Raw genomic sequence first — 21972 nt, forward strand, 5'->3', positions numbered from 1 at the left:
TGCCACGCCATTTGGAAGGCAAACAGCAGCACAAGCTTCACAAATCTCAGAACAGGTAAGACTAGAAGGGGCCGCTGGTGATCATCTGGTCCAACCCTCCTGCTCAAGCAGGGTCCCCTAGAGCACATTTGCTCAGGACTGTGTTCAGACACCTTTTGAATATCTCCAGGGAAAGAGACTCGCAGTCTGTCTGGGCAGCCTGTCCTGGTGCTCAGCGCTGTGCCTGGTCTGGGCCAGCACACACGGGCTGCCTGCCCAGCCAGTGGCCATGCCTTGGCGCAGGATGCTGGGCTCAGGGAGCCTGTTCCCTCTCACAGGTACAGATTTCCTTTTAACTCCCCAATGCAAACACAGCCGATGACAACTCTGCTTTGAGGTCATGTAGCAATTTAATATCCGTAAAATGTCTTTTCCTCTGCTGCATTTAAGCAAAAGCAGGCGCATGAGAACAGGCAGACGACTGACAGCACAATCTAAGCCCCATCTCTTTACAAAATCAGCCAGAGAAGAGAGGGGCATAAAAGCTGAAATTTTTAGGGGCAGCATGGCCATGGCAGGAGGGCTCTCACAGTGGCCATGCTCCTGTGGTCCCTTTAGGCACTGGCTGAGGTGCATCCAGTCCAAAGAATCACAGAATCAATCAGGTTGGAAGAGAACTCTGAGATTATCGAGTCCAACCTATGACCGAACACCACAATGGCAACTAGACCATGGCACTGAGTGCCACGTCCAGTCCTTCCTCACACACCTCCAGGGATGGAGACTCCACCACCTCCCTGAGCAGCGCATTCCAATGTCTAAATTTCCGTTCATCTCTCCCTGACCAGTTTAATAACCAGTTTAAAGTGGGGACAGCAGTCGGGTGCTGACCGAGGAGACGACACGGGGTGCAGCCCAGCAGCCGCCCCTATCCCTCTACCTCCTCCCCCTTATGAGGGGGTGAGGACTACATCTCCCAGCATGCTGCGCGGCAGCACGGCCCGGCCGGAGCCCGGTCGGGGCCCGCCCTGCCCCGCTCTGCATTCTGGGAGCTGTAGTCTCGCCGGAAGGCGGGCGGGGGTGGGCGAGTGCTGCGCCTGTGCCACAGCGAGCCCGTGCCGCTGCCCCGGGGCGCTGAGCGGGGTGGCCTCGGACCTCTCGTTTCCTCCTCCAGCCCGCTCGGCACAGCTCGCACCGGGAAGGGGAGGTCTGGCTCTCGGCGTCCTGATGAAGCCCAGCTAGGGGAGCACGCTGCCGCCTCAGAAAGTTGGAGGAGAAGGAGAGAAGGAGAAGGTCTGCACAGCGATGTAGCCCAGAACGTGGAACGGCAGCCCGTGGAAGGCAGTTCATCCCCTCACCGCCCTGATCCCGGAGCATGGGCTAAAAACTATGATCCTCTCCCGTGTGGAAAATCATTGTTTTCTGCTGTTTGTGTTTGTCTTCCAAGCAATATTTATCCTGATCCTCTACCGAGGTGGACCTTCGAATGTGTTTCGCGGGTTTTTAGAGTCGCCTCAGGGGGCGGATTACTCGAAGCCCCACGATGTGTACACAAACCTCAGCTTGTTTACGAGGGCTCCCAGTGAGGACACGATGCCGTACTGCTCAGCGCAGTCCCCAGTCCTGGGTAGGTATGAACCGTTCAAACACTGTGGAAACGTGGTGTGAAAGAACCTCTTTGGTGTGTTATAACCCTGAACGTGTCATAAATGTAAGTTGTATCTTCTTCAAACTTTTCCACTTTGAAACAGGTGTGCTGATGTACTTGCACTGATAAAATTTTCTCGTGTTAACTAACTTGTTTTTATTGGTTATGTGAGGAAAAGTATTTTACTGCCCTAAAAATTTCCAGTATTAAGAGTTTGGTTACATAGATGTCAAGATTGTAGAGCAAGAGTGAAAACAGTGCATGGTGATAATATCAAGTTAGTAATACTTTTTTTTTCTTGGCAGTCCTGTATAAAATGTCCCAACAATTCAGTAACTGCATAACAATGACCTCTGAGCCTTATATCAAGCCTGTAGTTCAATATAAATTGATTAAATTGACTTGGAATTATCATTTGTATGAGGATGTAGCTTGGCACCTTGCTCTTCATTGTTATCCTTTAGCCTATGATTGTTACCCATCCTTTAGTCTTAGAAACTACTCCATTAGACTGAAAATCTGGTCACAGGTTAATTTATATTTACAGTAGGACCAAACCAGAGCTCATCTTAGAAGCAACATTCATCCAGCTGTTGCACTACTAAAACAGTTGAGAAATTTTAAGTCAGTACAAAGTCAAACCTATAAAGCCAGTGTGTTGCTGGTGAAGCTCAGGCAATAGTGAATCCCTTCGACTCAGCCAGCCATGAATGGATTAAGTGCCGTCAGCATGCACTTTCAGCTGGTTTGGGGCCATCACCTTGTTAGAATGCTCTGTAGCAAGTTGCTCTTGTCAGGTTTTTCCATACTGCATAGGTTTCTGCATGTCTAAGTGTTGTGTACGCCTAGCCTTGGACCGCTGTTCAGCAGTGGCCCTGCTGTTCTAGGAACACATGGAGCCCGCTCAGAGCAAGTGGTTGACCTTGGTTCACGTGGAAGTTCTGTGGGAAGCCAGTGCTCTTGTGTCGAGTTGCTTACTTAGGTTAGAGAACTCTGCTGGGACCCTGTGGATGAGCCTGCTTAGGCTGCAGTCTTTGTAACGATGCTTGTTCTTTTGAGACGTTTTCTTCTTCCCCTGTTGCTTGCAACTGAATGACATACACGCAGTATGTATGATGAAATTGTAGGATAACTCTGGGCGTATGTTTCAGCATTTCCCTCAGAAATGGCTCTACTAAATCCTGAAATCCTGATAGCACAGAGCCTTTTTGCACAGGTGCCAGGTGTCACGGCCTCAGTGCACTGTAGCCCATCAGTTCTGGGAAGCCACAATTCCTTGTTTCAGGCTGAGTTGTTTTATTTGAAAAACCACAGCAGAAACGTGACTGCACCTTATTTGTCTCCACTATTGATGAAAATCCTCTGTCCTAAAGAGTCAAATGAGACAGCTTTAGTGTCAAAAAAAAGAACCAAACAATGCTGCAGCTTGCCTGCAAACCATCAGATAAGCAAAAGTAGTGACGTCTTTGGAGGAGGCAGATGCAGAGTAAAATTACACTAATCTGTGCTCTTAGAGCTGTGAAATATTTTTAAGCACTCTTCTTCTGCCCATCACTGGGAGTGCTGAGAACAGGGGATTGTCCTGCAGGCGGTACTTCGGAGCTAAAATGGAATGTTAGTCATAGACAGAAACAAACAGTAAGTTGGCTGGGAGAAAAAAAATCTAACCATGAGGCAAAGTATTTGTGGAAGCTTTGCTGTATGAAAATACTGAGTTGAGCATATGAACCCTTGTTGAGGTGAAACACAAGTAATTTGGAGCACTGATACAGATTCAGCTTAAGAAAAATTAGGTGTTTGCTTGTAGTGGTTTGGTCCAAAATACTCATTACTTACTTGTTTACCTTCTGTGAGATAAGAATTAGGAGAAAGCAAAGCAGGCACAAAACTTAAAAGAACCCATGACACTGCTACAACTTAACTTTTACACTGTGATATTTCCCTTTCAATGTAGGAAGTAAATGACTACTTCTTGTATCACTGCATGCCAACCTCTTCTGGGTGTTTTGCTTTTTTTTTAACTGAGAAACGTGCTATTTTGTGAGGGAGTTGTCCTTTGTTTTGTATGTGATGGGCACATATGAATTGAGATATAAATACTTTATAAATGTCTTGAATAGTTGTTGCCATCGTCTCTCATGAGACTGATGTTTCTTGGAAGCATTATACTGGAGAGAGCAATGCCTTTTAATATTAATTTCATAAACTCTATTAAATGAGATTTGAAATCAATTCTTGAGGACTCAGCCTCCAGTTCAGAGCTGATAATAAGTCACTGTGCCCACTCTAAAGCGTGTTAAAGTAACTGGAAGGAGGCCAAATGGCTTAAATGGTTTCTGCATCAGGGCTTTTATGAAGTGCAGCACTTTTTCCATTTATATATGTAGTAGATCATTTTGATAACTGTTTGAATGTAAATCAGCTTGCAGCTCATCTGTCTATTTCCTGTCTCCTGAATCTGCAGCAACTTGATTCTTCCAGGGCTGTGGAGTAAGAATTAAAGTGTAATTGCTAAATCTCTGCCTTAGAGGAACTAGACTCCTGCTGACTAGTGGTACTTTTTTAACTCCTAGTGGTGTCCACTGAACGTTTTGTGACCAACTTGAAAAGCATTGCATATGTTCAGTGTCTTCACTAATATTGTGAATAAATTTACTTGAGTTCCCTCAAAGGTTAAAGTTTCTACACAAGTAACTGGTTGCCTGTTTCTTCCTCCTTTCTTTTTAGAAAAAGCGAAGTGTTTATATGCCAGGGTTGTACTTCTTTAAACAGAACAAAGTAGCTTTTAAATTCGAAATCTGACTTTCTCACATTGCATGCAGGATGCCTTGTTTCAGTTCATCTTTTCCTCTCACAAGGAATGCTCTCTTCGATGCTAGAAGACTTGACTTTTTTTTATTATTTCTGTTTTGGTTTAAAGGAATACCTTCCTTCCTGCCTGGTATGTGCTGAACAAATTGGTTTGGCCCTCGAGGACTTTAATAATTGAAAGTTCTGTCTGTAACTCTGCTGTTTATAATTCACTCATGCTATGGAAGGATTTTTTTCCAAGCCCTTCTTATAGCAGTTACTGCCTTTCACTCCCATCTGTCATAACCTGTTCATGAGCAGGACCATCTGTTGTATTAAGTAGCTCCTGCTACATTTTTTAATGCTGCCAGTGTTTCTTCTCTTGGATTTAAGGAAAAATAAAAAGGTGACAGTGCTAATGCTGAGATTTATTTTCAGGTGCCATTGAAGCAGCCTTGTATTCCATCATTAGAAACTGATGCTTAAATGAAAGCTGTTGGTCTGATTTTTAATTTTTTTTTCCCAAGCAGTGATAGAATTATACAACTATGACTCTGTTAATGTAGTGTGTGGTGCTGCACTCTCTGAGTGCAGCATTCACCCATGCTACTGTTCCTGTTTGCTCATCTTGTGTAGGTTCTGATTATTCTGATTGGACTCGGTAATTATAGCTGCAAACTCTAAATGTATAGCAAGGAGTTCAGAAGTCCTGGAGTTACTTTCCTAAGGTGGGATAGATATGGTCAAAGTCAATAGATCACCTGACAGGCAAGTATGCTGCCTGGAAAGTAAAGCAAACAGGGAGTGTGCTGTCACTGGCACCAGCTGACAACACAGACAGGGAATTGTGAGGCCTAACTCTACACACTGAAGTTTCATATTCATTAAACACCCTCCCTGTGATGGTACAGCACAGAAACACCTTAGGAACCAGGCCATGGAAGAATTGCTTGGACACTTCAGGATGTTGATCCTGTACCCTGCCTCAACAGGGATCCTGTGCTTCCTGGTATGTCTAAGATGGGTTTTTCTTCCTTTCCCAAAGCTGCACTTTGGCAGTTTTATTTATCCCTCTTTGGTCTCCAGCTTTCAACTGCTCTGTTCACATTTGGGATTTAATTGGATTAGATTGCATTAGCCTTTTGTTAGCTGGACAGCAGGGAGACATGAGAGGCAGAACGTAGCTTGTAGCCAAGGAGTATAGGGCAGCCAGAGGTTTTGGGGATATAAGTCACACTGATTTTTTGGGTTTTTTTCTTCCCTTGGCATATTCTAGATTGAGTTTCTGAGCTGATTTGTTTGAGGTATGGAGCCAGGCAGCATGGGAGAACATGATATCTTGCAAAACCTGGAAAATGCAAATGTTATGCTCCTGAATGGTATGCTTGGTTATGGAAGGAGAGAACAGGAGCAAAGCTATTCACATTATCTTACTCATACCCTTACATTCAAATGAAAATCTTATTTTTTCTGGAATTTAAGGATTATTGCTGCAGAATCTTACTCTGCAATACAGAGTCCCATGTGTTTTATAGAAAACAAAACCCTGCCTTTGTGGGAGAATAAAAGGGATTAATTCCCTTTCTTATTTTTTCCTTAGAGCAATGATCTATAGTTGAAATCTCTGAATATAATACTTCTTTAGCAAGCTCCAGTTGTCATCAAATCAGTGGTTAATAGTGCTTTAGTTGAAAGATCTGATAATCAGTGAGTCCATACATCTAAACAGCAACATAAACTGTAAGTTGATAACATTGTTGGACTGAAACATGGGGGTCTAAAAGGTGGGAAAAGAAACTGTATGCATGGAAGTAGGAAATAACACCATGAAATCTTCACTGTAAGTGTGACCTAGATTCATAGCCCACAGAATGATTCTCTGAAGAACCACCCTTCTGTTTCAGGTACAAATACATGGCAATGTACTCTGCTTTCCTGCTGCAGGTAATGCAGTGAAAATCAAATTCTTCTGTATTTTAAATAGTTGGAGAAGGACTGAAAAGTGAATTTAAGAGTCAGCTATTGCAAAATCTTGCTGACAAGCAAAAGTCAGGCTTTCTTTTTAAAAACAAACAAACAGAAACCAACAAAACCCATGCAGTGGGATTCAGACCAGACATTTTTGACAGCATGAGAAATGGGATCAGTGGCTCTTCAGACTGACCTTCAGGAAATGCCATTTGTGTGTTCCTTGGGGAAGAGAAGGAGACACTTACGAAGTACAGGTTTGTCCATTAGAAATGTGAGGTGTAACAACTTCCTCATGGTAGAAAAATGTTCCCCAGTTCTGAATGGACACTTTGAATTTTATGGCAAATTTAGTCCTTAAGCCCTGTTACTGCTCTAAAAAACCCCCAACCAACCCAAAACCAACCAACCAACCAAACCTCCAAAAAAACTAAACCTCTAAAACCAGGGGAGAGATGTTGCTTCCTTCTGTGTCAGTTAAACAGGATATGGGTGTGGGCAGGCTCAATTTTTTTGTTTGTTTTTGTTAGAGCTGTAGCAGAGGCTTGAATATAGGATGGGCTGGAAGAAGCATATTCTGGACTCACCTGCTCATTTAGTCTTAGAACACAGCTGTACCTTTTCCTGCTCAAATAAAAGCTTCTAAACACCAGGCCTAAATATTTGCTCTCTCTGAGGCTTCCTTGTCAGAAGGCTTTTGAGAGAATAATTTATTTCAGTGGTTTAAGAGGGAGTCTGACTTACAAGATACTGAAAACCTGATTTAGGACAGCCATAGCATTAATTATCAGCTTGGAAAGAAAAGAAAGTCTTGTTTATAGCTATATAAAAAAACAACAGCAAACTTGCCCTAAAGACTTCTGATGCAAAAGAACATTCTGCCTTTGGCAGCATGGCCTGCAAAGAATTTTTGAGTAGAACTATCATTTGAAATTGTCAGCTTCTAATTATGATTTAGGTGAAAGTTTTTCCCTAGTTCATTTAAGCATTGGATGTTAATCTTGTTCTGCATCTGTGCTTTATTTTCTTAAAAGTTCCAAGTTGTAGGAAACCATTAAGACACACTGATTTGTATATAAATACAAGTCTTCTGCTACTTCTGGAAGCTTTTCTCACTACCCAGGAGGACAGGCATTTAAATAATTGTAGAATTTGTTTATTCGTATTGTAGCAATGAAATTTGTGTTAAAATGGTGACTGACAGTTAATACTGACTCTTTTTCACTCATGACTTGTCAGTATTTTTCCATCTGAAGAATGGAAAAATTCATGTAAAAATGCAGATTTATTTTAATTAGGTAAAAATTCTTGAACATATCCCAGTATATTTTGTATTTAAAAATGAAGTGCTGAGTAGATGAACAACCATATATCATTTCTTTTGCTACCCTGTGCCTGTTCCTGAAAATACATCTTCCTTCTTTCTCAGTTCTGTCATCTGCTTCTCCCAGCATTTTGAAGTACTGCCTGCTTGTCTCAGTGTATAAAATGAAAGAATATAGCAAATACAGCCATTGTGGCATGTGATTATAACATCAAATTGAGCTTGAAATGCTTTTAAAGGTAAAGCTGACATTTCCTAAAGCATTTGTATTCATCCAGACTTTAAACTGTTTCTCCCCTGACCTGCTGAGTATCCACTTGTACATCTTTGTCCTTGAATCTCTTCTGAAAGAGGCTAAGAGAAATTTTCCAAATGGGTAGCAAAAGCAGATGTGTCTGTTCATCTTGAATAATTTTCAACGCTGTTTCTTTCAGTGAATACATTTATTCAAGGATCTCATCTAAGCAACACAAGACTATAGTAGGCAGCCAATCCCAGGGAAAAGCAGCTGTGCAGCAGCCCAGTGAGACTTGCTGGCCGTGCCAGGACTCGGGATGCCTGGCAGGTAGCATGTCCTGCTGGTGCTGAGCCTGGCACCACTTGGTGCGGAGCCGGTGGCCAGCAGGCAGCGGTGAAATTTGTCACTGAGGCACATCTGTGTGGGCACTGTGAGCTGTTCTCTGGTGGGGCTGCTGTTTGAAGGACTAAATGTGGGTAGCTGATCTGGGAGGTCTGAATAAAGGTGGAGAAACATCACTGATGTTCCGTTTTCTGTCTCTCCTTACAGTTGGTCCATTAGCCATCACCTTCAGGGTGCTTCCTAGTGAAAGGGTGATCATGAAGAGAAATCCTTTTGTTCAGCCTGGTGGCCACTACAGGCCACCTCACTGCTTTCCGCGCTACAAATCCGCCATCCTTGTGGCCTACAGGAACCAGGAGAAGTACCTGCGCCATCTTCTCTACTATATCCATCCTTTCCTGCAGCGCCAGCAGCTCAGCTACACTATCTACCTGATTCAGCAGGTAAATCTAAGTCCAATGTGCCTGCTGGGAAGCTCAGCTACACCACTTAAGGGTTAGGCTCTGAACAAGAAATGTGACTCTTCTGATGTGGAAATACTGTTTTATGCATGGGCTGAGAGGAGGTCAGATATGTGCTGTCCCATCTCCATGGCTGTTAATGATTGAAATACCATACCACTTGTCAAGATCATCGTTCTGCTATTAATTGGTTCTGTTGTGGTTTTTTTTTCCTGGGGGTATGAACTTGTCACTAAGTGGTTGTGCTGGTTTGAAAGTAAACCAGCAGGAGAAATGAACCCCCACACAACCACCTTGAGAAAGATTTCAGGTCAGAATGACAATTTAATAGAAAGATTACAATAAATGCCAAAAAACAGAAACACTGGCTTAAGCTGACAGAGTACAGCCTGTGCCCCTGTTGGTCAGGGTGGTGGTCACATTCTGATTAAGTGATGGGTGCAGTGTCGAAAACAGTGGTCCTGTGGAAGGTCTGGTCCTCGTCTGGGTCCCTCAGGTGGTGGTGGTGGTGTCCCAAGTCCCCAGATCGAGATTATATGCGGTCAGGTTCTGGTGGTACCTCCCCCAGGGCGAGGAGTTTCACAATGAAGTGATGCAGTCCTATGAGTGATAGAATATTTTTGCAGTCTTGATGGTCGATGCTGCTGTCTGCTCTGCTGGTGCCATTGAGTTCATGATGGCTATTTAGCAGAGACAACCCCTTCAGGATGAATGGGACTGCTGCTTCACCGGAGGTGAAGAAAAAGAAATGCTATCGTGCCTCCTCGCAGGGTTGCCTCTTTTTTCCTATCTCATTTAACACCCAGCTCATAGCCTGAGGGGTCGCATGCGCTGGTTACACCCCACATTAGCACTTTCCTTTTGTAACCCAGGATGGTGGTAACTTTTATTTTCCTCTTTTTGAGAGATTCGTGTGGTTTTTCTGCAGCTTGTCAGCGTGGCTGCTGAGCAAAACCTGGAGACTAAATGCTGAAGTGAAGTTGGATATTTTTAGTCTGTATCAAGTACAAACATGTGGCTTGACCCTGCTGTGGGGCAGCCCGTGCAGGTCAAACAGCCTTTTGTACCTGAAGTGGGGTGGTGTTGCAAAAGATCAGTGGCAAGGGAGCAAGTTTTGGATCCATCAGTTAAAACCAACAGTTGATTGGGAGGGCAAAGAAGCTTTTTTGTTTGACCAAGATTTGTTTTTCTCATTTGTAAGCCTTAATAAACAGCAGTCAGGGCAAAAGTGTTGCTGTGCAGATTACACCTGAGGATTGGCTTATGGGTGTCTTGAAAGTCAGTCTTCTTCAAGTGCCAACTGACAATTTTGAGAGTTTGGTGAAGAGGATGGGGTGACATTTTCAAAGCTGGGAGCATGGGATTTGCAGCCAGTAATAAATCATTCAATTGAATAAGGCTTTTTGACTAAAACAGATTTTAACTGAGGTATCATCTTTGTTGTTTTGATGAAGAAATGTAGTTTTTCTTTTCCAGGTAGGGACTGGTTCATTTAACCGAGCAAAGCTGCTTAATGTTGGTGTCCGGGAAGCCATGAAGGATGAAGAGTGGGACTGCCTTGTCCTGCATGATGTTGACCTGGTCCCTGAGAATGATTATAACCTCTACATTTGTGATGAATATTATCCCAAGCACATGGCCAGTGCCATGGATAAATTTCAGTACACGTAAGTGCCTCCATTTGCTTCCTGTGGATATATTCCAATTGGTTCACTTTCTGTTAGGAAGTATGGGTGGGAACAGTGAAAGACACAACCTTTATGAGGTTTTCTGTGTATTAGTTGTGCAGTAGTGACTTCCCTAGAAAAGGATATTCTTGACCCAAGCACACAATCTTGAATGTTTCCTTGCCTGTAGTTCCCTGTTCCACAGTTAGATCAGCTTGGCAAATGACTGGCAGGTTTCTCTTTGACTTTCCTTCAGGAAAAAAAGTATCAGGTTGGAATATTGGGTCACATGGAATATGATGTTGTAGGATACAGGTACTTTAGACTGATCCAAGAAATGAATTTTGAAACCAGCTTACTTTGGTCTGCTTTGGGGGAAGGTTGTGGGAATCAATGAGGGGACTGGAACATGATGGGACTTACACTGGGTTTACTGTTCTGGGGTTTGGCATTGTCATGACAGTGTCTGCAAATATGCAATTAATGTATGTGTGACTTGGATCACATTGTTAGTTGTGGAGGACAGGTATTAGCCTTCAATAGTGATGCTTTGGGTTTTGTTGGCTGGGTTTTTTTGGGGGGGTGGTGTTTGTTTACTTGTTTGTTTTCTCTTTTAGTCTGCCATACAAGTCCTTTTTTGGGGGTGTGTCTGCTCTGACTCCAGAACATTACATGAAGATGAATGGGTTTCCCAACACATACTGGGGCGACGGTGGTGAAAATGATGACATTGCTACAAGGTACCAATGCACAGGACAGGCTTGAAATGGATCTAAGCTGGCAAGTGAAGCATAGCAGCACCCTAGGAAAGGAACCAAGACACTGTTCCTTCATGTGCTTGCACTATCATTATAATCCCCAATGCTGTTGGTACTGGGAATGCTTAATGTCAGGAGATGCTCAGAACCTGTGAATCCAATCACTGTGTGCTGGGAAAACAAAGCTTTCTCATTTCTGGAGAGTGGAATGTTACTTCACATCCTTGTGCCTTCAGTGCAAGGGGTTATAACCACTTGTAGTTGATAAGTGCCTCCCCAAGGGAGGGAAGGCATCTGCAAGCTTGAGGAATAAGAAGGTACTTAACTAATTCTCAGACAGTTGGGAATTTAAGTTAAGTGCATTTAGGTTGCTCCAAGTGTTACCTAATCACTGATACTTGGCATTAAGGAACACAAGGAATTCTATCTTTTGTCTGCAGTGCTGGGTGATGGAGAAGCCTGTGTACCAGTGTGAGTCAGTGACAGCAAGAGTTGATGGTTTTTCTTGTACTTTGGTTGCCATGGCAGCAGCATTCTATAGATGAGTTTAGTTCCAGGTGCTCTGCCTAATGCGAATTCTTCAAGTACAGAATCGTGGCTGCAGCTTCTCTATTCAGCTTTGGAATTGCACTGTGCACCTTTATGATCCAGCACTGAGGCAGGCTCATGGGGAGTTTATAAAACTAAACTGACCATGGAAGCCTTTGTTATTTTTGTCTTGCATAATGTGACAAGTTACACGAGTTTTTTTCAAAGCAGTATTCATCTGGGAATTGAAAGCCAGATCTTCTAACATAGAATTCCTCCTTTGCCTTTCAGGGAAAGCCAACTAAAAGGTTGTATGGTTGTTTAGAGAGTCAGCATTTATGAATGGAAGAGAATGCCAGGAAAATAGATCTTTACATCAAGCACTACAATGCTGGGTCTATTCAGCTGTTCTTCATATAGCTTAGGCATCTAATTTGGTTTTTGGTACCAGGGGTATAGACTCATGCCAGTTGTGCATAGGAGTGTGCTTCTTTGAAGAGAATCCTGGAAGGCAAGTGAATTATATAGCCCCCAAAATAGCCTTTTCTGGAAGGGAATTAGAGCAGATATTTTCAGAGAAAACTTACACTAATGATTAGCAATGTTTTGGCCCAGAGATACATGGAGGCCATGGGCAGTGCCTGTTAATGATTTATTCACATTCTGAAGTCTCAACCTGCAGAAGTTAGGAATGACCTGGCTGTTCTTCAGTGACCAGCTGGGATCTGGGTTTTAGGAGGTGCTCAAGCACTTCTTACCATGTAGCAAAAAAATTTATGAATCTCTTTTTTTGACATTTCAATGTCCAGTTTCAAAAAGTTCTGTGCAAAGGTGATTTTTTTTCTAGGATCTTCCCTATTAAAAGCAGAGGTAATAAAAAAACCTGCCAGCTGCTACTTATAGTTGGCAGACTGCAGCACTCTATAATACAAGTCATAGCAAATACCAGGTTCTACCTTCTATTAGAAGAAAACACTATTCTAATTGGAGCCACTCATGTGTTAACATTTTCACCTACAGGAAAGACTGTTGGCCTCTTCTTAACAGTAAATGAATGTATTAACTATTCCAGGCTACAGTTTTGGTCTTATTTTGCAATGCAAAAAACTGTAACAGCAAAGCTAGTTTAGTGTTCTTGCTTTTTTGTCTCTTTATGATTGAATGTGCCATAAGCTTATGTTCAGAAAACAAGAAACTTCGGCTAAAACTCCATCTGAAATAATAGTACTGTAACACTGCCAGTGAAGTGTTATAATCATCTGATGGCTCTAGCCTAACAAATATTTTCAGTTCTGTAGCCTTTCAGCTTCATAACATTCCTGCTGTATCAGATCCCGATGGAACACAGTCAAATGCTGCCAACATGCCAGTTAGATAATCTCAGTTGAGCAAACATTCATTCTTACATTCACAGGAATTTTCTCTGCCTAAGGGCTGTCCTGTGATAACAGAGGTTTGGTAGCCTTAGCACTATTAAAGGCACTTTTTATTGGCAAAGTAACATAGATGCTATCAGCAATGGGTTGTGGGTTGCTTGAAAGTCACCCAAAATGCTGGTTTTAGAAGCTGTGTTCTGGAATTCTGAGCCTTCAGTTCCTCTTATCTAATGATCCTGCAGCTGAGCTTACATATGTTTGTCTGGTGCCTGTATTTATCCCTAATCTTTTATGAACCAGTCTAATCAGGCCATCTGAATAAATGGCACTTCTCAAAGAACAGAGAGGCTTAATCTGGTTTGGAAACTCAGGACTGGCTTCCTTTCAGAAACTGTAAGTTTGAGATTTTTTTGGTTTTGGTTTTTTTTTTTTATGTTTAGGTGATGGACTTTTAGGCACCAAAAGCTCTGCTCTTAGGAGGAAGTGGAATAATACTCATTTGTCAGATTCAGGGGAATTGCTCTTGAATGCTCTGTATGTTGAAGTTCATTCCCTGCTTGCTCTAATCCCCTTGTGCCCTGTCAAAGTGCACTGCAGCTGGGAGCTTTCTAGCCCAAGCCTGGCCTAGAGCCCACTAGAGAAGATCATGTGGCCCTACGCTGCTTCTGCACTTTGTTTTTATTGCATTAACACTGAAAATCATCTCTGACTATGAGCCTGGAAGTGGCATCTTGATGCCTAAGCAAACACATTTGTATGTTGTTTTAAAGGATTCACTTAGCAGGAATGAAGATAGTCCGGACTTCACCTCACCTTGGACGCTACCGAGTGATGGACTACAATGAAGAGACAGAGAGACAAGAGCCTTGGAGGAGGTACCTGCTGGGGCTGGGGGCTGCTCTGTGCCTTGTGGCAGGGTGGCTGTTCGTGTCATCTTCCCCAGAACAGGCTAAGTATGGCTCATGTCACTGCTGCTTTTTCTGCTTTAGGGAGGCTATTTAAAAGCAGCCCCCAGTCAGTTTCAACTGAATCATTCAGCTCCTGTCTTCATGTTTGAAGGGTTTCTCCTCTTTCCTACCTTTTCTTCCTATTGTAAAGGACACATGCCAGCTAGGAAGCTAAAACATCAGATTTAAATATGAAATTATTCAGGAAGTAAAACTTAAAGAAAAGAAAAAAAAAAATACTGCCTGTCTTGTAAATAGGGAGATTGCAGTTTAAAGAGGCACTGTGTTACAAGTTGCCAATAATAAAAGCTTGCTCTTCAGTCTGTGCAGTTAATGTGCCATTAAAATAATGGAAAGCAATATTCTAGTTTGAAGACACGAGAAAGGTGCTATGAGAGACTTTATCAAAGACTGTTTTATATAGAAGAGCTGGAGGAGGGTGTTGGGTCAAGTGTGGCGGAGGCTTCTCATACCGACAGTGCAGATTTCTCTTTATCATCTCAAAACCCAGGTTTCCATAACAACCCTGTCAAAAACCTACCTACAGCAGCCTCTGTACACCGTGGCTGCAAACTTCTGTGTTGCACTCCCAGATCTCTCTAAGCTGCTGACAGCTCCTTGGCTTTTGCAGACTGTAGCTGCCACCTCACTGGTCTCCCTCTCTCATCAGGGTCCAGTCTGAATTGTCCTCCTTGTTTGGAACACTGTGTGAACTTACTCTAATCTGTTCAGTCTGTATCATGGGAAGAATTGTCTCAGGGCTTTTCTGCCTTCAGGAAGACTCTTTCTTCTGCAGCTTCAGCTGCAAATGTTACCTTCTTTCTTCTATCTAACCGCAGGTATTCTTCTTCCCTCAGGCCTCCTTCCCAACACAACACCAGAAAGACATGGAAAGCTGATGGAATGAATACATTACAGTTCAGGCTCCTTTCAAGGACTAAGCATCCTCTTTACACTAAGATCACTGTGGATATTGGATATGTTCCCCCATTTTCTTGAGACTGAAAACAAAAGCAGAGGTTGGGTGCCGCATGGGCATTCAGCCAATACCTCCCGTTTTCCTGTGGTGTCTGCCCCACCTGAGATTAATCCTTTTGCCTTTCACTTTTCTTCAAACTGTTTCAGATTTAGAAGAGGCTCCAGGAATAGGGTATGACAGCTACTAAACAGCCTGTGGCTTACTGTAAAAACTGTCCAAGTCGCTGTAAAACTGACTCCTGAGCCATGTCTCTGTGACAGGAAGCTGATCCAAGCTTTCTGCAACCTTTGTTCAGTAGCTGGATAGCTCTGTCCTGCTTTGTACTTAAGTGTTAATTGGGATGCAAGCCATTCTGTCAGAGTGGCCTCTGACGTGTTGTATTTTGAGAAAGTGTTGAAGCCAGTTACAGTTCTATAAATATCTCCTGTGAATTTGAGTAAAATAAATTGAGTTGTGTGTTTGGCTTAAGAGTTTTATAAAATATTAAATAAGAGTGTAATAAAAGAGAAAGTTGCCCTGAAACCAGAGTTTAAATCCCTGATTGTTTTTTTTTTTCTGACCTGAACCACGACTGTTTAAATTATTTTATTGTAGCTGCAAGTAATGCAGACTGAATGGGACCTGAGGCTGTCACCTAGTCTAACCTTCTGCTCAGAGCAGCAAAATTAATCTACTACTACAGCTGTTGCTCAAACATTAAGTATCATTCAAAGCTGAGCTGTCTTCAATACAAAATACTTCTGAGAAATTAAATACTAGAGCAAAACCTAAGTCAAACATGTCAACAGTGGAGCTGTGACCCTGGCAGGAATGCATTTGTATGTACTTACCTGACTGTGAGATTGACAGTCTGCCCAAACCCTTACCCTTGCTGTAAAATTTCTTTCTCTGCCAACTCAGTCTGTGGCACTGCCTGCCAGGTCCAGTTATTTTGAGAGTGTGACACAGGGTATTTTGGCTTGTTACTTAAAGATACAAAAATTCCTTCATCACCGAAAAGCTGCATCTATGCCACTATACCTACAAACATTTAAAGTTTTAGTCTTTACAGTTGGAATAATTTCCTAAAAGAAACTCTCCCAAGCCTGGCTTCACATCAACATGTAAATACAGTTAAATACAATGCAGTAAGTCAAGTGCTCTAATCAAGATTTCTGCACAAATGCTGCAGCACAGTGGAACAGCTGGTTATCCACAGACATTCACCTGTTCCTTGAGCAAGACTCTCAGATGATGGCCTGGGTATGTATACAAATACACACTCTGCTAATAGTGTGGCCCAAAGCATTAAAATATGTGGAGAGAGGAATTTCTCCCTATTCAACACAGTTGGCCACTGATGTTCCTTCCCAGTCTCTGGAGAATAACAGACCTAACCTGCTGCAGAGTGAGACTGATCACTGCCATGGGTTACGTCAGCAGTCCTGCAGCAGGGGACACTGTGGTGTGAAGGACAAGACACTTTGGAGTTCAGTGGACTGCATTTATTGAGAGATTTGTAACACCCCCTTACCCATTACCATTACTGCCCTTCCCTCACACATAAGCAGTTTTTCCTTAGGCTAGAAAAAATTAACTTTTCTCATCAAGTCTGTAGTTCTTGAAGAATTATTGTGCTTTTAATGAAACCACAAATAAGTTTAGAAATAGTTGCAAACCAAACTTTTTTTTCAGGGACTTGGTTCAAGTGCTTCCACTGGACCAGCCCAAACAAGGACACTTTTTCCAATGTCCCAGCAAAAAGTGCATAGAAGAACACAAGGACCTGTCCCTTGGGTCAGTCTGTAATTCCAGTCCTCACAAAAGGAAACTCTCAACCACTCAATGAGATGCTGTGAAGGAACACTTTACTTTTTCCTGTGCTACTGAAGGACTCTTCCAAGCAGGTGCTGGAAGTCATCTGCTCTAACAGCAGCCACAAAGGAGATCTGTTGCCATTTCCTGTAACCTGGGAGGTGCTGGCCCCTATGAGACCTTGGGCTGCACACTGAAATCCACCGTGATGTTGATGTACAGCGGGTTGTGTTCCACTGAGAGCAGTTTGTAGGAACAGGAATTCAGCCCGTCTGTCTTCCATGTTCTAGAGACCTGACGGAGCAGCTTCATCCTGAGGACAAAGAGGAGAAAAATCTTCACTGATATGCACAGGAGTGGAGTTTTTGAGCTCTTTCCCAATAGAAGTAAATTTGGAAGCAAAGCTACTGCAATTTTCTATCTACTGGGAATGCAAAGTCCTGTTTCCCCTGCCTTCAGTACAAGCACATATGGGGAGAAAAATCCTTTGGAGCAATCTCTGAAATCATATGCTCAAACCATACCTATGTAACTGTAATTTTGGAAGTTTCTAGGGAACACCACCCAGTCAGTTCTAGGAAGATCTCATGTACAGAAAGCAGCTACCAGCTGTGAACAGTGTTGTCACAGGGGTGTCCCCCAGAGCCTCTGGGTACCACACAAAATGCCTGTTTGGCCTAGAGCAAAGAACTTGGTCCCCGGGTGCCTGGCTCAGCCACAGACCAAGACAAGGCGAGGTAGAAACCTGTTCTTGACCCACCTCTCTCGATTCTCCTCGTTACCGTGGTCACGGTTGTGGAAGATCATCGTGTACCTGGCCACATCAGCAGGCGGCCTCACCACTTTCATCTTCTGCATCTCAACCCTGCAAGAAGCAGTAAGAAGTGTTGTGAGGAAGACAACACCTATAAACCAGCTCTTAATGATAAAAACCCAACAACTGGAGACTTCATCTTTTGTAGATGCTGTGGAAGCAAATCTAGAGAGTTGTAAAAGCTCATCTGCATCTATTCCACAACCCATTTTGCCAGAGAAATGAGGCTCAGAGTGGCATTTCTGGAGGTCTGGGGGCGGGTGGCAGATACACCTTTTGAACAGAAGCAGGCAGCTACTATAGCAAAGATGTAGAGCTTGAAGCACACATTATACAACAGAGTGCATTTGTATCAGTATGGACTGGACTACTCTATACTGCCCTGCAGCAAGTCTCCACATGTTCTGCAACAAGTTCATCTCAACCCCTGCAATAAAACCCCTATACTTGATAGTTCTCCACTTTAAAAAAAGAGAAAAAAATTTTAAAAGCTTGTTTTCTTTTTTAATAGCTGGCAGACAGCTGAAAAACTTTTATTTGTTCACATGAAGAAAATTTCTCTGAGAACAATGCCAGAAGCACAGAGCCCTATGCACGGATTTAAGCATCTGACATCAGGCACTTGGAGCTTTTGACCTTACACCTATCTGTGGAGCACAACTTTGCTCTGACAGCAGAAAGAAAGAAACTGTATGACAAGGGAATTAAGGAATAGTCCACCTCCTTGCTAGTCACTCATCAGCTGAAAGAAAAACAGGAAACCAAGATTTGAAAAAACTGAGCCCTTGCAGATTTCCATGACTTTGTAGCAGTAAATTATCAAACACCTACAACAAATGATCTGAAGTATCTCTTTGTGATACACGCCTTAGGAGGGGGCCCAGAAGAGACCATCACGTTTGTTCCAGAAGCAGAACAGTAGAATCTGAGAGTCCCCAGCCCCGAATTTTTAGGGCACCGAAGGGATGCTGCCATCTGCTGACTTCCCTCGGGAAGGCTCCAAGGATCTCTCCACACAACAACCCACCAGCGAGCTTGCCCGTACTACCCCTGCAAACTCGGTCACCAGCCCAGCCCAAGGCCCAGCCCAGAGGAAGGGCACAAGCCAGGTCCAGTTACAGAGCACACACTGGCTCATGACTTGGTTTCCCGACCAAGACCTCAACAGCTGCAAAGTTACAAAGTGCCACACACAAGCATCACTTTTTGTTTCCAACCCCCTGCAAACATCATAGAGACCCTCAGTAAATCCTGCTGTCCTGCTGCTTCTCTGCTGCCCATGGGAAGATCTGAAAGAACTGTCACCCTGGGAAGCCAGGGAATAAGAAGGCACCAAGCCACCCCCTACACTATAAAAGCCAACTCCCAGGAGGTCACAGAGAATTTGGTGTGTCTAGGCAGAATTAAGAAGGAAGAAATAATTGTGGTTAAGAAGGGACAGAAATCCATGCCTCCAGCAGACCTTTTAGATTTCTTGAGATACAGCTGAGCAATCCGCTGGATTGACACTGAGAAACACTTTCATTTACAAGTTCCCAACTTTCAACACACTTGATCCCCTGTATATTTACATAACATCACCAGGGATATAAATTTTATGTCCCCAAAATGTTTGCATATTAAAGCAACTGGAAAGGATAGCAACTAAAAATGATAAGCCAAACTGATAGGCTCTGCCAGCAGAGCTTGCAGAGTTGTGGGTTCTTATCTGTTGTTTGCTTGTGGTTTTTTTCTCCATTTACTAATAGCAATGCAGGATTAGGGGTTCCTTCCTAGGCAAATGGCAAAAGATCAACAAAAAAAGTTTTGCTGACTTCTTTGTCCCACTAAACCTCTCCAGCCAACAGGTTTCTCCTACTTTGACAGGCACAGCTGCAAAATAAGTTTTCACAAGAGCAAAGGGCATATGCATATATATGTAGCTTTTCTAAAATTCAAGTTATTTGCTATCTTCACTATAATCAACACCACACAAATACAAACTAAGCCCTACTTGGAGTAAATCCAGTAGTCAATGCATGCAGAACACACAGTCTCACCAAAACACTCCCACACTCTTGCAAAGTACTGGAACTCAATACATTTGTGTGTCTCTGGCAAACCACACTCCAGACTTCAATTATAACCAATTTCCAAGCAAGAATACAAATGCTGTGTGTCTGAGACAAAATTGAACCAAACCAACCAAATAACCCACAACCAACCAACTGTGAGGAAGAGGACTAGGCATCAGACACAGCTAACCCTTGCAAAAAGGAAACTGCTCACAGAAGTGCATCTTGCACTTCACATCTCCACTGCAATACTGTTCAATACTGGTTTGAATGAAGGCCCCTGTAGTGTTGTGCTCTTGGAGGATTGGTGTGAAGTTGCGCCAATTTTTAAATTTTTTTTTAACTAATTCCTCATTGTTTACCTGATTCGAAGGTCATCATCTTCTCCACCCCAACCCCAGTAGCTGTTAGAGAATCCATTCACTTTGGAAAACTGATCTCTTGTAAGAGCAGTTACACCTCCAAAATATCCCCGGTACCGTAACCTAGAGGTACAAGAAGAGAGAACGAAGAATTAAGTCAAATTCCATCAACAATGAAAATATCACTCCAGATCTAGACATGTCTTTCACAGAATTAAGGGTGCACAAATCCTTAAAAGCTGGTCCTGTTCTCTTCCTCTTTTCACAAAAAGATGGTGATTTGCTTTAGGCCAGAAAAAGTAACCAACTGAGAGAAGCTTCTCTCTCTTTACACAATTCCCCTTGCCAGCCAAAAAAGGTATTTCACTTCAGGGACTCTGATGTATAGAAAAACAACAAAGCTATGCACTAATGTGGTAGAAGCTTTGCAATAACAACAGCAAGCCATTGATTATCTTAGAGCTGAATCTGAAAGACTTGGAATGAAATCAGCTCACAGCAAGGGGACATGTGCTACTGGATATTGCAGTAACAATTCCAAAGTAAGGTACAGTGCAAGTTACTTAGTAACCCAATGTAATGGAGCTCAGCTCTAGAGATTAATTTCTAACTTTTACCTTCCTCATCCTGAAAAATTTATCTACTTTAAAAAGGTGTTTGGATACCATCTTTATTTATCTTAGGCCATTCTGCTAATTGTTTTTTATGACACCCTCCTCTGTCTTGGCCCTTAAGGTAACATTACAACACAGCCTCTACTACCTTGCCCCTGCCCGTTCAGAGGTGATGGGCATATGGCTGCAGATTGCATTTTGATTTGTACACCTATGTGAATCTAAACAGATGAACAAATTGCCAGGGCTAGAAAGTACTCATTATGGCATTTGACATGCCAGACAATGCTTATTATTATTTCTGGTTTACCATGAATATAATTTTAAAAACACCAGAGGAGAAAAAAAAACCAACACAAGACCCCCAACAAAACCTCCCTCAAGACTCTTTTTCCTGGCTGATTTTTGTTCCAGTCACAGCATCACAGAGGAATTGTGAAGGTCAAAGGGGCCCCTGGAAATCATGTAATCCAACCTCTCTGCTCAGAGCAGGGTCTGCTAGAGCAACTTGCTGAGGAACATGTTCAGTCAGATTCTGAGCATCTCCAAGGACGGAGACTCCACAACCTCTCTGGGCAACCTGTTCCAGTATTTGACCACCTACACAGTAAGAAAGCTTTTTCATATGTTTAAGTGGAATTTCCTGTATTTCAGTTTGTGCCCATTACCTCTTGCCTTTCACTGAGAAGGGTCTGGCTCCACAGTCTCTACTCCCGTCCATCAGGTATGTATACACATTTCCAAGATCCCCCTCTGCTAAACAGTCCCAGCACTGTCAGCCTCCCTCACATGTCAGATGCTGCAATCCCTTCATCATCATCTCAGGCTCTCCTTTGGACTTGCTCCTGTGTATGCCAGAAGTGGACACAGCACTCCAGGTATCATTTCCATGGTGCTGAGTAGAAAGGAATAATCACCTCCCTCAACCTGCTGATAACTCCCCCACTAATGCAGCCCAAAGATGCCAGTGGCCTTTGTCACAAGGGCACCTTGCTGGCCCAGGTCCTTTCCTGTAAAGCTGCTTTCCAGAAAGTTAGCCTCCAGCAGCTACTGGTGCACAGACTTACTTCTCTCCAGGTCCAGGACCCTGCATTTCCCTTTGATGAACTTCTTTGTTCAGATTCCTGCTGCCCACATTCTCCAGCCTGACAAAGGCCATGCTACATAAACCAACCCTGGGAGATTTCTGTCCTCTGAAAACCTGCTGAGGATGCAATCTGCAATCTTCCAGGCTACTGATGAAGATACTAACTAGTACCAGCCCCAGTATCAAACCCTGGCGTAAACCACTAGTGACTGGCCTCCAGCTGGACTTTGCTCTGCTATTCA

General features: G+C 43.1%; 2 protein-coding genes across 7 annotated transcripts in view; one reads left to right on the forward strand and one right to left on the reverse strand.

Annotated features, from left to right (window-relative positions):
- The first annotated feature begins 1050 nt into the window (after positions 1–1050).
- Positions 1051–15526, forward strand: LOC138112998 (beta-1,4-galactosyltransferase 3-like). The gene is made up of 6 exons (XM_069020722.1): positions 1051–1606; positions 8497–8732; positions 10227–10417; positions 11035–11157; positions 13850–13954; positions 14884–15526. The coding sequence occupies exons 1-6, from the start codon at positions 1369–1371 to the stop codon at positions 15023–15025; spliced, it is 1035 nt and encodes a 344-aa protein (XP_068876823.1). The 5' UTR covers positions 1051–1368; the 3' UTR covers positions 15026–15526.
- A 948-nt stretch (positions 15527–16474) lies between these two features.
- Positions 16475–21972, reverse strand: part of B4GALT4 (beta-1,4-galactosyltransferase 4) — a 28470-nt gene continuing 22972 nt past the window's right edge. For all 6 annotated transcript variants that reach the window (XM_069020769.1, XM_069020761.1, XM_069020742.1 and 3 more), the window contains 3 exons: positions 20030–20152; positions 17560–17664; positions 16475–17112 (listed from right to left, as the gene is read on the reverse strand). In XM_069020769.1, the coding sequence (XP_068876870.1) occupies positions 16971–17112; positions 17560–17664; positions 20030–20152 (370 nt within the window). In that variant the 3' untranslated portion in view covers positions 16475–16970. The remainder of the gene's footprint in view (positions 17113–17559; positions 17665–20029; positions 20153–21972) is intronic.

Source organism: Aphelocoma coerulescens, chromosome 1 (assembly GCF_041296385.1).
Source record: "Aphelocoma coerulescens isolate FSJ_1873_10779 chromosome 1, UR_Acoe_1.0, whole genome shotgun sequence".
In the NCBI taxonomy this organism is placed as follows: domain Eukaryota; kingdom Metazoa; phylum Chordata; class Aves; order Passeriformes; family Corvidae; genus Aphelocoma; species Aphelocoma coerulescens.

What these genes read in the sequence shown, in the direction of transcription:
- LOC138112998 (XM_069020722.1), top strand. Translation starts at nt 1,369, where the DNA reads ATGATCCTCTCCCGTGTGGAAAATCATTGTTTTCTGCTGTTTGTGTTT. An exon ending in AATGATGACATTGCTACAAG is followed by an intron (nt 11,158 to 13,849) that starts GTACCAATGCAC and finishes GTTGTTTTAAAG; the next exon opens with GATTCACTTAGCAGGAATGA. An exon ending in AGACAAGAGCCTTGGAGGAG is followed by an intron (nt 13,955 to 14,883) that starts GTACCTGCTGGG and finishes TTCTTCCCTCAG; the next exon opens with GCCTCCTTCCCAACACAACA.